At 38.3% G+C, this 16,501-nt stretch overlaps 1 protein-coding gene across 1 annotated transcript; it reads right to left on the reverse strand.

Annotated features, from left to right (window-relative positions):
• Window positions 1–794: 794 nt before the first annotated feature.
• LOC115826654 (NACHT, LRR and PYD domains-containing protein 12-like) lies at window positions 795–15,811 on the reverse strand. The gene is given in 18 exon segments (XM_030790536.1): window positions 795–806; window positions 1,788–1,965; window positions 2,275–2,448; window positions 3,101–3,274; window positions 3,449–3,622; window positions 4,742–4,915; window positions 5,105–5,278; window positions 6,265–6,438; window positions 6,948–7,121; window positions 7,414–7,516; window positions 7,797–7,867; window positions 8,052–8,225; window positions 9,075–9,248; window positions 9,876–10,049; window positions 10,434–10,607; window positions 12,706–14,495; window positions 15,355–15,555; window positions 15,788–15,811. Coding segments are annotated over 18 exon segments (4,293 nt in total).
• Between the last annotated feature and the right edge of the window lie 690 nt (window positions 15,812–16,501).

The following is a 16,501-nucleotide window of genomic DNA, read 5'->3' on the forward strand; positions in this document are numbered from 1 at the left end:
TTTTAGTCCAGTTTAAAATTCTGTGAGTTACAGTTGATGAGTTCAGTCATGAACTGGTCTTCAACCTTGATAAACCTGAGGTACATGTGAAAAGCAGAACTATAGGTAGAGACATACGTGGGGTTTTAGTCAGCTGTGTCTGGATTCCATCAGCATTAGTAAAGACAATATAAAGGATGTCTTTCACCACTGTTGTTTCCATTTGTTATTGAGAAGAAAATAAATACATACATCATGACAAATCATTCAAGCAGCTAAACCTTTATTTTAAATACAAAAACATTACGACTCATAAGTAATCTACATGTCAAAATAATAAATCTGATGCAGTTTTCAAATATAAATAGCAAGTACGGGTCTTGGCTGAGGAAAAGCTTGATTTTAATGAAGAGACAGAGAAAGAGAGAATCTAATTCATTTACTTGCACTTGCATTTGTTTACTTGTGACCTTAAATAACAACAGTGACTCTGAGTAGAACAGGGTGGTTAATTGTTCAAACAGTGACACAAATACAATAAGTATTGGTATATATCGATGTATATAAAATAAAAGTAGCATTTACAGCACTGATGTGAATACAAAAAGAGGAATTTTCATAATACATATTCAGACAATATCTAATATCAATTCATATTCAGATATTAATATCTAAGTTCAGGGGCAAAAGAGCTTTTCCACTGACATATGCAAGACTGTCTTTTAAACAAGGCTCGTTGGGGTGTTGTAGCAGCACTGCAGGGTTAAACCCGTGTTCTTTCCTGTGCATGACTGTAACAGACCATAACTCACTGGTCAGATGAGTCTCTGGGTTCAGAAAATGCCACATGTATTACATTTCTGTGGTAGAGAATGAACAATCAGAGTGATGTCCTGTCAGATTACTGGATCTGTATTTGTAACTATACATTCCACCTGTCATATTTTAAAAATGAGATTATGCACTCAGAAGTTTCACACAATTTTACATGTTTTTTTCCATCGGTGTGCATGTAAATTCTAGAGAAAATAGTACAGCAATGCTACAAACACAATGAATGTGTTCGCCTGCAGCACAAGAGAGAGACAGCTGGACAATCCAAAGTCCAGATTCACACCATTCAGCTCCTGCCCTATCATTCTCCTAGTAGCAGTAACCAGGCAAACCGTTAGACTGCTAGTTCAGATCATCTTCACTCATTTCATTCCCTCTCACTCCCCCAGTACCAGTGAGCAGAGTTCCTCTCACTCCCCCAGTATCAGTGAGCTGAGATCCTCTCACTCCCCCAGTATCAGTGAGCTGAGATCCTCTCACTCCCCCGCTATCAGTGAGCAGAGATCCTCTCTGTGCTGAGCTCAAGTTCCACACAGCTCCGCTGATCCAGTGATCTTGAAATGGCAAGATTTTCATTCTTTGTTTGTTTTACCCTTGTTACTGTTTTGAAATAAATAATCTGAAAGACAGAATAATGGAATCATCCGTTAGTTGTGCTCCTTAAGCCTAACATGCTCAGCTCAACAATAACATGTGTGTGTGTGTTTGTGTGTGTGTGTGTGTGTGTGTGTGTATGTGTGTATACTTGAAGGAGAATCAAATAGCACCATATAACCATATGAAACTATCACTGAGTCATGATCAGAATGAAGTTATTTGTTGTTACATTTTCCTTTGTACGTGGAATCAGCATGTGCATGGAAAGTATAGGACTCACTGTAAAAATCTCTGTAAACCTTTCAGGAACCTGTTTTCCTACAGTCACTATAAAAATTCTGTTAACTTCATTCCACAATATCATACTGATGATTTACTCACTGAAGTTTCTCCAGTTTACAGTGTGGATCCTCCTGTAGAGCAGAGAGCATCTTAATTCCTAAATCTCCTAAATTATTATCACTCAGATTGAGCTCTCTCAGGTGTGAGGGATTAGATGTCAGAGCTGAAGCCAGAGCAGCACAGCCTTCCTCTGTTATACTGCAACTACTCAGACTATTCAACCAGAGAGAGAGAGAGAGAGAGAGAGAGAGAGAGAGAGAGAGCGCATCAGTGTTCCCAATTATACAGTGTAAATCACAAATGTTAGTGTAATAACATTTACTTTGAAAGAGCCTTTGAGATTCAGTGAAACGGTTCTCAGGCATCACAGACTGTGTATATATAAGAGAGAAAATTCAACAATGCAATCAAGGGAAATTTTCAAATGCTCCTAAACATGTGTAGGAAATAAAGAGATTAATCTCAGATTAAAATCAATCCATCGAGAGTGAGGGTGTTTTCATACTCTGGAACTCTACATACCCCAGTTTCTCCAATCCAACATAAGGATTCTTCAGAAGAACAGATAGCAACTTCACTCCTGAGTCTCCTGGTTTATTTCTGCTAAGCTCCAGCTCTCTCAGATGTGAGGGGTTTGATCTCAGAGCTGAAGCCAGAGCAGCACAACCTTCTTCTGTTATACTGCAGTTATATAGTCTACGAAGAGAGAGAAAGAAAGAGAGTCAGAGAGAGAGAGAGAGAGAGAGAGAGAGAGAGAGAGAGAGAGCGAGCATTCTTAAAGCTCTGGACATCAGTCGAAAGTATAACTACTATGTGGAAGCACCTGATTCCAAATAAAGGGGGGGCTATCAATGGTACTCTCCTGACTAGCATCTCGACAGTACTAATGGTGCTTTGCAAATCACATTTCATGCACAGATCAACCTATTCAAATCTTCCCCTTCCTTCTGTACTCCACCCCTTATTTTGCTGTTCCCATACAGTGCAACTGACAGTCCTACAGGGACATCCAAAACTGCATATTGATCTGAGTACTGATGCAAAAATTCTACGTAAAGTTTCTCACGTTAACGTTAGCAAATCTTTGTTGGCCATTAAATAAATCAGTGCACACAATTGTTTTTCTTTTGCTGGTAACTTTACACATTCTAAAATGCCAAACGATATTTTGGAAAAATGACCCTATGTTTTCTCCATGTGACACACTATTTCAATTTCTTATTCAACCTCATCATCACCTTAGAAACAACTCTTCAACAGATCTTTGAAACACATTTACGTGTGAAAATGTAGATCTGTTGTTTGGTGTTATTTCACTCAGATATTGAGCAGTGTTCACTTTACTCACTGAAGTCTCATCAGTTTGCAGCGTGCATTCTTCACCACCTCAGAGAGCAGCTTCACCCCTGAGTCTTTCAGTTTATTCCCACTCAGATTCAGTTCTGCCAGGTGTGAAGGGTTTGATCTCAGAGCTGAAGCCAAAGCAGCACAGCCTTCCTCTGTTATATTACAGTTATATAGTCTAGAGAGAGAGAGAACGAGAGTGAGAGAGAGAGAGAACATATAAAGAAGAAGAATATAGGCATGTATCTTTGTAGGCGTTTGAGTGTCTCTGAGTGGATATACCCATGTGCATGCATGTGAATGTTGTGTAGTGTTTTCTTTACAGCTTGTAAGTACTAACACTTTTACTCACTGAAGTTTCTCCAGTTTACAATGTGGAGTCCTCAGCACATCAGAGAGCAGCTTCACTCCAAAGTCTCCAGCATTGTTCTCGTTCAGATTCAGCTCTCTTAGGTGAGATGGATTTGAACTCAGAGCTGAAGATAGAGCAGCACAACCCTCCACTGTTATGCTGCAGCAATATAATCTACAGAGAGAGACAGAGAGAGAGAGAGAGACTGTTAAAGTGCAGGTAGTATGTCTTTCAATGATGCAATTAATCTCTTACTCCTCTTGGCATAATATGACAAAGTGACAGCTGGCTTTTTTGTGCTGGGTCAGTTTCTGTTATTGCAAAAGCATTCTATGAGGTTTAGCACACAACATGACAACACCACAAAGGTAACACAAAATACAATACCCCACTCTGTTTGGCACGTATCTGAACAAAATCTATATCTTTTCTCACTACTTCTAATATTTAGTTTACAGGAGACTGGGAAAAGACGTGATCAGTGGATGGATTCTTCACTTGCCTGCTTGCCCATAGTAGGTAGGTTACATTTGGGCAGGCTGAATATCTGGAATAATTTTAGTATTTACCTGTGAGGTAAGTTTTCTTTCTTTCTTTCTTTCTTTCTTGAACTGAAGCCCTTATTAAAGCCACATAACTAAAAAGAGTAGGAATAATCTTGATGTCTACGAGGCTAGCAAATCTAGCCTATAAAAGGAGTTTAAGTTTGAGTGTTCTGGCTTGTCTGTATTTATCTGCAGTGGCTGGAGATTGCGTCTGACACAAAAACAAACCAATCTCAAACCACTGTACACACTCATAGTCCCATTTCTCTCTACTGGCCCGCACTAGATCATGTCAGGAGAAGCAGAGAAGTAACTCTTTAACACTAGCAAGTGAACAGAAATGTGCTTTATAAAATTAGACATACTGTAGTACATCATAAGGCAAAGAGAAGGAAAAAAACTGAGCTAGTACAAAATTCTAAACAGTAGCATCCTGAGGTACTCCTTAAGGCCTTACATTTTCCCACCTTTATGATGACAGTACTAAATATTAAATATTAAAATGATATTAAAAATGACTTACTTATATGAAAAGCATACATGAAAATACCAGTATAGTGTCAGTAACTGCACATAAATACACTGGTATTGTGACTGTCCTGTATCTTCCCAAATTGTGTGTGTGGTTGCATCTTTATTGCTGTGTGTGTGTGTGTGTGTGTGTGTATGTGTGTGTATGTGTGCGTGTGCATTTGCATGTAGGTGTGTCTTTAATGTTCCTGCAACCAGTAATCATCAGGTTACTTACTGAAGTTTCTCCAGTTTACAGTGTGGGTTCTTCACCATTTCAGAGAGCAGCTTCAATCCTATTTTTCCTGGTTTATTACAGCTCAGATCCAGTTCTCTCAGGTGTGATGGGTTTGATATTAGAGCTGAAGCCAGGGCAGCACAGCCTTCCTCTGTTATAGCACAGTTCCACAGACTGGGGGGTAAAAGAAGAAGAAGAAGAAGAAGAAGAAGAAGAAGAAGGAGACAAGAAGTCAGAATAAAAAACAATTATTTGTAAAGTGTATGTGTGTGTGTGTGTGTGTGCGTGTGCGTGTGTGTGTGCGTGTGCGTGCATAAACACTGTTTTGTTACACACCCATTGAGTAATGTTACGTTTACTTACTGAAGTTTTTCCAGTTTACAATGTGGATTCTTCACCATTTTGGAGAGCAGCTTCACTCCTGAATCTCCTGGTTTGTTGTTGTTCAGATTGAGCTCTCTCAGGTGTGAGGGGTTTGAACTCAGAGCTGAAGCCAGAGCAGCACAACCTTCCTCTGTTATATTGCAGTTATACAGTCTATGTAAAAAGAGAGGAAACTGTTGACAAACCAGTGTAACTTTGTCTTTCCAAGATGCAGTGAATTTCCTCAGTCTCCTTATTTTGACAAGACAACCTCTGCCTGATTTTGTGCTCGCCCTTTTGAGTCATTTTCTGTTATCATAATGTTCGGCACACAGAGTAAAACTTCAACACCTCACTTTTGGAGCTTGCGAATTTGTTCAGAGAGTTTCACTGTTTCTCCCTGTGTCCATACTTATACCCCATACTCAGAAATTGTGATATTCCAATATAAAATCCAAAGTTCATGTTAGTGTCATTTTTTGATTGTCTGTACAGATTTCATTTTTAACCAAATAGATGAGTCATAAGTTAAATATAGGTGGAACTGATAAACAGAAATGGTCACTGTAGTATTTTAATAAATGTGTGGTTGCATGTGCATGTCTCCTTCTAGGTGTGTGTGTAAATGTTTAGTTATAGTCCTTCCAGTTGTGCATGTGTGTGTGTGTGTGTGCGTGTTCGTGTGCATGTGTGTGTGCGTGCGTGTGTGAGAGAGAGAGAGACAGAGACAGAAAGAGAATGAATGTAGTTTGGTTTTAGCCCCACCACCCCTCCACTGTTGATCAGTTTACTCACTGAAGTTTCTCCAGTTTACAGTGTGGACTCTTCAATAGAAGGGACAGCATCTTTGCTCCAGAATCTCCTGTTGCATTTCCACTCAGATTTAACTCTTTCAGCCAGGAGGGGTTTGACCTCAGGGCTGAGGCTAAAGCAACACAGCCTTCCTCTTTGATGTGACAGTCCCACAGACTAGTGACATAGAGGAAAATGACATTTTCAATAACTGACAAGTATTTTTCTCAGCTTGGTGCATACACATTTATGTGTGTGTATCTGTGTGTGTGTGTGTGTGTGCATGTGTGAATATTGTAATATTTAAATGTGGACTAGTATTAGTCCATGTTTTCTATTAGCCATTGAGTAATGATCAGTTTACTTACTTAAGTTTTGCCAGTTTACAATGTGGATTCTCCAAGAAAGCAGAGATCAGTTTCACTCCCGAGTCTCCTGGTTTATTCCCATTTAGATTCAGCTCTCTCAAGTGTGAGGGGTTTGAACTCAGAGCTAAAGCTAAAGTTGTACAGCCTTCCTCAGTTAATCCACAGTCCCAAAGGCTGGAGAGAGAGAGAGAGAGTGAGCAAAATCACAAAATGATGAATATATGTGTCAGTACATGTGTTTCTGTATAAAGGTCTTTGTGTGCATGAATGTGAATGTTGTTGGGTACAGATCCAACCACTAACAGTAATCAGTTCACTCACTTAAGGTTCTCTAGTTTACAGTGCGGGTTTTCCAGTAGAACAGAGAGCAGCTTTGCTCCTGATTCTCCGGATTTATTCCCTCTGAGATTCAGCTCTCTCAGATGTGTGGGATTTGATCTTAAGGCTGATGTCAGGGCAGCGTATCCTTCCCCTCTTATAATACACTCTGCGAGCCTTAAAAAGAGGAGGGAAATCTGTTATTTATAAAATATGTACAGAGCATACATAAAACTGGAACTCTAACCCTAACCCTAATATTTAGGTATTTCAGTAGTTCCTTTCATAAAGTAGGTCCTTTGATGATTTCACCAGAGGTGGCCATAATGTGGCATTTGCACTTTACTTTACAGATATGAACTAACCTCAGTATCTCCAGCTTACAGTCTGGATTCTCCAGTCCAGTAGAGAGCAGCTTCACTCCAGAGTCCTGCAGATTATTGCTACTGAGGTCCAGTTCTCTCAGACAAGAGGAGTTTGACCTGAGAACTGTGACCAAAGCTGAACAACTTTTCGCTGTCAGGTCACAATGACTCAGACTGAAAATTTAAATTACATTTTAGATAAGTACACTTTACATAATTACACTTTTTCCAACAAAGTATTTCACTACATCCCAAACTTTATGTTTATATCAGGCAAGCATTGCTATTGTAGGCAGGCAAGAAAATTATTTATAGTTTTTGTAGGACATACTATATCACTGTCAGAACACACTAGATAAACAGGCAAACTCAGAGAGTCTCAGACAGTAAATCACTGGAATAACTGTTTCACTGATGTCAGAAGAGAGAACCAGGATTGTTGTGTAAAATATCTCAAAATACTAACCTAAGTTTCCGAAGCTTACAATGGGAATCTCCCAGTAAAGCAGAGAGCTGTTCCATTCCTGAATCTCCTGGTTTATTCTTACTCAGGTCCAGTTCTTTCAATAGTAAGGGGTTTGTGCCTAGAACTGAACTAAGGGCAGCACAGGCTTCCTCTGCAGCAGGATTTTTCAACAGCCTGCAGAGTACGAAAGAGTATGTTAAAATCATTGACTACTCTATCACTTACTGTTGTCATTAATTCCTTAGCTTTGTCTTGCAGCAGTGGTAGATGAACTGTTCACCTGATTGTCTCCAGTTTACTATGTGGACCTCTGAGTAAATCAAAGAGCAGCTTCACTCCTGAGTCTCCAGGATCATTCCCTCTGAGATCCAGCTCTCTCAGATGAGATGGATTTGATCTCAGAGCTGAAGCCAGAACAGCATATCCATGCTTTTTTACTCCACAATCTGAAAGTCTACAGAGGACGGAAGTATTTTATTGTTCTGTTGAAAAGAGACGTGTCACCATGTGCTGGGCCTTTTTTTTTATTTGGTTGAAACCATATTGCTCAATTTAATCATCATTTTTAAACACACATTTTATGTAATCTGTAATTATCCCACTCTTTATTTTTGTAACTTTAAAAGTGACAACCTCACCTCAGTATCTCCAGTGTGCAGTGTGGATTCTCCAGTGCAGCAGAGAGCAGCTCCACTCCTAAATCCTGAAGACTATTGCTACTCAGATCCAGTTCTCGTAGACAAGAGGAAGGTGAGGCCAGGACTGAGGCCAGTGCTGCACAGCCTTTCCTTGTAATGCCAGCATTACTGAGTCTGAAAGCAAAGCAAGTATCTCAAAAGCACTTCCTATCAATATCTTCAGTACCTGGTGCTTGTCAGAAGTCAGTTTTGATAATAAGGACATTTTGATTTTCCAAATGAATTCCATCTAACTCCCAAACACTGAAGAAAAAGTGACAAGTGAATAATTATACAACACCAGTGTAGCTGTGTCTTGAGGAATCAAGCTTTAGTTTTGGTAGTAGTCTTTGTTTGAAAACCTGTCTGGAGATGATCTTAGTCATGGCAGGTGAGATTTACCAAAACAGTTTCTGGTGTCTGTGCTTGTTTGGCTTAACAGTATATATCACATCAAGCCAATGCTGAGGTTTTATTACTGCTGGATAACTTGAGTGTTCATAAGAAAAAAACTGGCCATGTTCTAGGAATGTCACTTGGACAAGATACATTCTCTGCCATATGATGACAAACTTCTCATCAGTGGATATGATTTAAGCATGTAGAAAATACCCTCATTCAGAGTGTAGCAAGTACGTAGCAAGTGTCTTACTGTGACTGTTGTCTTAATTAGTATACAGATCCCTACTGATGCTGTATAAATTTTATGACAGTGAAAAAGTCGAAAATTTAATTTTGCTTATAAAATATGACATGTATCATGTTTACTCAACAGAGCAGCCTAAAGAGGGATCTTGAAACTGAAATGACATTGCATCAGATCAGCTTTCTGACATAAGTGTATTTTTCACTACAATCACAGAAGTCCTCACATGCTGAAACATAAAAAGTGTGTTGTTCCATGGTTTACTGATTATGCATCAAGACTTTACCAGAAAGGTTAGCTTATGGGTTAATTCTACTTAATCACTAATATTAACTTACCTCAGTGTTTCTAATTTACACTGTGGGTTCTCCAGTCCGACGGACAGCTGCCTCAATCCTGAATCTTGCAAGTTATTGTTACTTAGGTCAAGCTCTCTCAGGCAGGAGGAGTTTGAGCATAGAGCTGTGATTAAAGCTGAACAGCTTTCATCTGTTAGGTCACAATCACTCAGTCTGAACACACACACATGCACACACACACACATCATATATATATATATATATATGTATATATATATATATATATATATATATATATATATATATATATATATATATATATATGTGTGTGTGTGTGTGTGTGTGTGTGTGTGTGTGTGTGTGTGTATATGTATGTATATGTATATATATATATATATATATATATATATATATATATATATATGTGTGTGTGTGTGTGTGTGTGTGTGTGTGTGTATATATATAAATACAAACTAGGAGTTTGGGAAGCTGAGATGGTTTATATCACTATTCACTGACATGATAGTATAACTACAATTCTTAATGGAGATAACTGAAATCTGACCCAAGTCTCTGCAGTTTGCAATGTGAATCCTGCAGTAAGGCACAGAGCTGAGTCAGTGATGAGTGTCCTGGTTTATTCTTACTCAGATCCAGCTCTCTGAGCAGTAAAGGATTTTTGCCAAGAGCAGAAGTCAAAGAAGCGCAAGCTTCCTCTGCAGCAGGACTTTTCAACAGTCTGCAGACACAGGAAGAACAGGAGTTTATAAAACAGCTTTCAACTGTACATAATTTCTTTTGGTGTGTACATTTTTCCATTGTATAACATTCATTTTTCACCTCAGTGTTTCCAGTTTGAAGTGTGGATCCTCAAGTAAATCAGAGAAGAACTTTACTCCTGAGTCTCCAGGGTTGTTGCCTCTAAGATCCAGCTCTCTCAAGTGAGAGGGGTTTAACCTCAATGTGAAAGCCAGGGCAGCATATCCGTCCTCTGTTACACTACACTCTGAAAGTCTAGAGGGCAAAACAGCATCAGCACATGCTTTCAACTTTTTAGTTGATTGCAGTAGTACAGGTAATCTCCACTGTCCTTCACTTCTTTCATTCAGTTTGAGATTGTTTTCACATTCACTAAGGTTAAAAGTTTAAAAGTTTCATCACTGTAAACACACACACACACACACACACACACACACACACACACACACACATATATATGTATATGTGTATATATATATATATATATATATATATATATATATATATATATATATATATATTTTTTTTTTTTTTTTTTTTAAATTCATCCCCAGAACATTACTTCACAATATGAGCTAAACAGTTGGATAAAAACTTGATCAAATTTGTTATTTGAAACTAACAAATTGAATACCTTACCTCAGTATCTCCAGTTTACAGAGTGGGTTCCTCAGTCCAACAGAGAGCTGCTTCACCCCTGAATCCTGCAGATGATTATAACTGAGATCCAGTTCTCTTAGACTACAGGAAGGCGAAGTCAGGACTGAGGCCAGTGCTGCACAGCTTTTCTCTGTGATGCCACCATTATTAAGTCTAAAAAGACAATAATTCTATAAGGCACATTGCTTACGAATAAGTAGAATAGTCTGTGCTTGTTTCTCACTTTGTTGAAGATAGTTTTAACATCAGGGATGGAATTCATCTTAGGCTGTATATAAAACTGTATAATTTTCAAAAACACTGCTTCCACAGGCACAGCTGAGCAATAAGGCAGTAATTGCGTAGGTTGTAGGCTCCGCTGAGAGGGTACAGTTTATTTTTAACCTACCTTTTTAACTGATATATTGTCTATAGATGATCCAAGTCACTGAGGTTCAGCTTTAACAAACCAGTCTTTGGTGTGTTTTTGGTATATGCCTCGGCAGAAATATAAATGAACAAGCTAATTGATTTTTGCTTGCAGATAATCTATTTAGGCTGACAGTAAGTGTTCTTAATTGCCCCATCTGAAGTGTAAACTTATGACAAACAGCTGTTACAATTATTTGCTAATGTTGTTATGCTTACCTGCATGTTAATGTATCTTGAGCATTGATTTAGAATTAAACTTTTGACCGAATCTATGGTTGAGGTGTTCAGAGATACATGATTTTAATGGACAGCTGTAAGCCAATCAGACATGAGTATTTTCTGTGGCGATGGTATAAGTCATGGATAATGCCTGATGAGGTGTCCTGATACAGAAAAACATGGGACAGGGCACAGCCAGAGACTCAATGTCTGAAAGCAGAGTGGAGTTTCTCCCACCAGTAATTCAAGCATTCATTTAAAAATGGCAAACTGTTATGCCCTGGTTCCCTCTCTCTCCCTCTCTGATGGTTATCTTCTGTTGAGTTTTCTCGTCACTTCCTGGTTTTCCTTTCGTTCAGTTAATCACTTAATCATGGCATACACCAGTTTTTAGTTCATCGAGCTGGATTTTCTCATGGGGTGAACATCCCTGGTTTTCCTAAGGTTTTGTGAAGTGACCTGATTTTTGAGTAGCTATCTTGGATCCTGAGAATCTTGCCTAGTTTTATGTTCCTCTGTTTTTGTCCTGCCGTTTGGTAAATAAACTGCTGAATTTGCACATGCATTCATTCTTACCTCTACCAAATCATGACACAAACAAATACTTTGTTGTCATGGTAATAATTTTCTAGCGTTTCCGAAAATGAAACAGTACATGGATTGGATCAGTAAACGTGAGACTGCTTATCAAACAGAGTCTCCATGTCACAAAATTATTTTTGAAAAGAATTCCATGCAGCAATGTGGGGAAATAAAGTTTATTTTCTTTTAAATATTCTCTTCCACTATATTAACTTTTTTCTCCACTCAATCTTTATGTCCCCCTCTCTGGTGCTTCTTTGTATTTTGTGTGTACTCCACTGTATCCCATTCCTTCCATGTTTTATGTTCACCAAACAAATTGAAATTAATGTGAAAATACCATTTTATGTTCATTTTCCTTTTGTCACGTAGAGTAGCATACAATTTTTTTTGTTATTTACTATTGTAGCTATGATTAACTGCTATTACTTAAATTTTATGCCTCCAGTTTATTTCACAGTTTATATTAAGTTACTGCATGGGATGACTTCTCCCTCTCTGTCTCTTGCATGTAATTTACAGCCCTGCAGTGCAAACATCATGCCAGAATGGAGTTTTATCATTACATTGTGGTGGTACCAAATTACCACACCCAAAACAACAAAAGTAACTATAGGTATAATTTCTGAACAGTGCATGATCAGTCTGACTAGTCCAAATGTGAGGTGGATAAAAATAGTGGTCCCCCATTTAGGCTTCCAGCAATACTAAATTTATCTCTTGGATTTGAAAACAAGGCCAAACATTCTCTGAACCTTTTTATGTGGTCTTTATTTACATCAATACTGTCATATTTCTAAACTAGTCTTAAGTATTCTTTTTCTTTTTGGCTTGTGTTCACAGCTTTATGCATTTTAAAACATTAGAAAACCTTTCAAAGGTCTGACCCCATGTATAGTAAGGTAACACAACGATAATGTGTGACTGTGCCCTAATCTCTCAAAAGGACTGTAAATACATGTAAATAAAAGACTTGTATAAATTTATCATTTGGAAAACATTTTGCTTCTTTCAGGCAACAAAAGTACATTCTACTTACAGAGCTGTTCTGGAGGCTTTGACCACTGGCAGGAGCCTCAGAAGACACTCATCTGATCTGATGAACTTCTTTAGGTCAAAAACATCCAGTTCTTCCTCTGATGTCAGTAACACAAAGACCAGGGCTGACCACTGAGCGGGAGAGAGTTCAGCTCTAGAGAGACTTCCTGATCTCAGGTAGCTTTGGATCTCTGCCACTAGAGAGTGGTCATTTAGCTCATTCAGGCAGTGAAAAAGACTGATGGATCTCTCTGGAGAGGGATTCTCTCTGATTTTCTCCTTGATGTATTTTACCGTATCCTCTTTGCTCAGTGATCCTCTGCCTTTCTCATTCTGTAGGCCTTGCAAGAAAGCCTGACATGACTCCGGTGAGAGACCCAAGAGAAAGCGGAGGAAAAGGTCCAGGTGTCCATTTTCACTCTCTAGGGCTCTGTCGATTGCATCTTTATGCAGGCTAAAAATATGCTTTCCCCTGAAAGATTTTCCGATGCTGTTGGTGAGAGATTTCTGTGTTGATAAGAGACTGACATTATTATTGGTGAATGTCAGGAATACATACAAGGCAGCAAGAAATTCCTGAATGCTCAGGTGCACAAAGCAGAACACTTTTCCCAGGTACAGGCCAAGCTCCTCTCTGAAGATTTCAGTGCAGAGTCCTGAGTACACTGATGCCTCTCTGAGATCAATGCCACACTCTTTCAGGTCTTTTTCATAGAAGATCAAATTCCCTTTCTTCAGTTGTTCAAATGCCAGTTTCCCCAGTGACAGAATGATCTTTTTATTCCACTTTCCCTGCATTTCACCACTTTCCTCATACTTGTCATTCCTCTGTTTGGTCTGAAAGATCAGGAAGTGTGTGTACATTTGAGTCAGAGTCTTTGGAATCTCTCCACCATCTGCTTCACCAAACATTCTCTCCAGAACAGTGGCTGAAATCCAACAGAAGACTGGAATGTGACACATGATGTGAAGGCTCCTTGTTGACTTGATGTGTGTGATGATTCTGTTGGCCAGGCTCTGATCACTGATTCTCTTCCTGAAGTACTCTTCCTTCTGTGGGTCATTAAATCCTCGTACCTCTGTCACCTGGTCAACACACTGAGGAGGGATGAGGTTGGCTGCCGCTGGACGGGAGGTTATCCAGAGGAGAGCAGAGGGAAACAGATTCCCCTTGATGAGGTTTGTCAACACAGCATCGACTGAGGTTGGTTTTGTCACATCATGCAAGCTCTGATTACGCTGGAAATCCAAAGGAAGTCGACATTCATCCAGACCATCAAATATAAACAGAAGTTTGTTCTTTCTATTGCCACTAAACATGATTTTCTTTGTTTCTGGGAAAAAATCATGAATAATGTCAACCAAGCTGTATTTGCCCTTTTTTTTCAAGTTCAGCTCCCGAAAAGATAGAGGAAATATGAACTGGATATCCTGATTTGCCTTTCCCTCAGCCCAGTCCAGAATGAACTTCTGCACAGAGACTGTTTTTCCAATGCCAGCAACCCCCGTTGTCAGTACAGTTCTGATGGGCTTGTCTTGCCCAGGTAAAGGTTTGAAAATGTCATTGCTCTGTATTGGTGTCTCTTGTGTTTCTGGTCTCCAGGATGCTGTTTCAATCTGTCTGACCTCATGTTCATTGCTAACCTCTCTTGTTCCACCCTCTGTGATGTAGAGGTCTGTGTAGATCTTATTGAGTAGTGTAGGGTTTCCTTGTTTTGCTATTCCCTCAAATACACACTGAAACTTCTTCTTCAGATTTGACTTGATGTCCCGCTGGCAAGTCATGATAAGCTCATCTACACAACAGAAAAAGAGAAAAGAAAAAAACCCACTTCAACCTGAGAGTATGTAGAATACTTTACTAGCAACTGGAATATTTCCTTCAGTTTTCAATCATCTTTGCAGCTTGTACAGCGTGATTGTAGCTAAAAATTCCTTTTTTATCCATATCTATCTATCTATCTATCTATCTATCTATCTATCTATCTATCTATCTATCTATCTATCTATCTATCTATATGTAGGCCAGTAAAAACCGTGTATATTAAGGGTATATTGAAATAGTTCATGTTTGAACTTTTAATGCTGTTTTAGGCTTTGCATAATTTTAGTTGAACTTTAACAGATGGGTATCCATTCAGTGACTATGACACATCATACTAAGTATATATTTTCGGAAATGTTATACATTTTAAATCTTATCATTCATTTATCTTTGTCATACAGTATTCCTTTTTTCATTAAATGAAATTTGGAAAGTCCAAAGTCTGGTTACTTGAATTAGTTAAATAATAATAGTAATAATAAAAAATAATTATAATGATGATGATGGTGCCTCACAGATGCAAACTGCCTGAAGTCTAACTGCCTGAAAAACTTTAAGGAACTTCAGATGAGTTATAGAACACTATGACTACATAAGGTGTTTCTGTGGAATATCTAGTGTAGTATAAAGACAGGACAAACTTTTAAGTTAGTCTAATAATTTGAAAAAAGGTTGTGTTTGAAAAGGCAGCCACACTGCTATATATTGCTAAAAAACAACAACAACAACAAAAAACAAAGTTATTTTTTCAGTTTCATTTTTTAAGTTAGTTGAGTTAGTTTGACCCCACAGATAGCGTGAATCATTTTCTAATGACAGAGATACGTTACTTTTCTCCAGAGTGTCAGCGAGGTCATTGTGGTCCATGGTCCTGAGGAAGTGCATTGCAATCTTCAGAACACCTTCTCTGACAATGATCTCATCCTTCTTTATATTTTCAAGGTCCTCTGGAATATCTCGACTTAGTAAAATCTTTAGTCTTTTCAGCTCATGCCTCACAAAGGTGATAATTTTGTCCTCAAGCACCTCACATAAATGAAAGTAAATAAATGGAATCAAATGAGTGAAGAAAACATTGGGAAACATGACGTTAATAATATGTCTGCAAGATAGAAAAATATATTTTTCCCTGATTCCCCCAAAGTCTTTCACATTTCACAATTTTTATGTTGGTTTTGCATTGAGGTCTACAATAGGAGCCTCAGAAAGTAAATATTAAAAAAATTGTCTTCTATCCTGTCTTTAAAAGTACTGGTACCTGGAATATGATGTTCAGGTCCATTATGAGATTCAGAGGAAATGTAGAATGCACCTTTGATTTCTCAGGTTTCCTGTGGACAGAATAGATCAAACACTTGTCCTGAAACTGGATTGTCCAGAAGGCAAGTTCATTTTACATGTCATTGTAAGTGGTTAGAGTTAACAGCTAAACTAAACAGCTTTCACCTGTATTAAAACAAGTCAAGATAGTCTATTTAGTTGAGATATTCCAACATTGCCTGCTTGTTGCCAATAGAGAGCCTTGCAGAGATGCAATATTTTGGTCCCAATATTTGAGACCTATCTGTGACAAAGCACACAGAGAAAGGTAGAGAAAGAGAATACCTCAGTTCAGTTGGAGCATTTTCCTTTCTAAAACTCAGTGGCTCATGTTTTGATCGATCACTCTTCATAGACACAGCCCTGGGTTCACGATCAGCCTTTCTCTGGATTTGACTTAAGCCACAAGCAAAAATACAGCTTAGAATAACTCATTATTGTCAAACCTAATCAGATATGTCTCTCAATCTAAACAAATATAGCCAAAATATCAAATGAGAATCTGCGACTTGATAGAACAACACGTGTACTTACACAATTTTGACTGTACACACACACACACACACACACATATATATATATATATATGATATCTGTAAGTTCCCTCTCAGGGTCTATAGCAGGTTATAAATATGTATGAAATAGTTTTGTA

Source organism: Chanos chanos, chromosome 13 (assembly GCF_902362185.1).
Source record: "Chanos chanos chromosome 13, fChaCha1.1, whole genome shotgun sequence".
In the NCBI taxonomy this organism is placed as follows: Eukaryota; Metazoa; Chordata; class Actinopteri; order Gonorynchiformes; family Chanidae; genus Chanos; species Chanos chanos.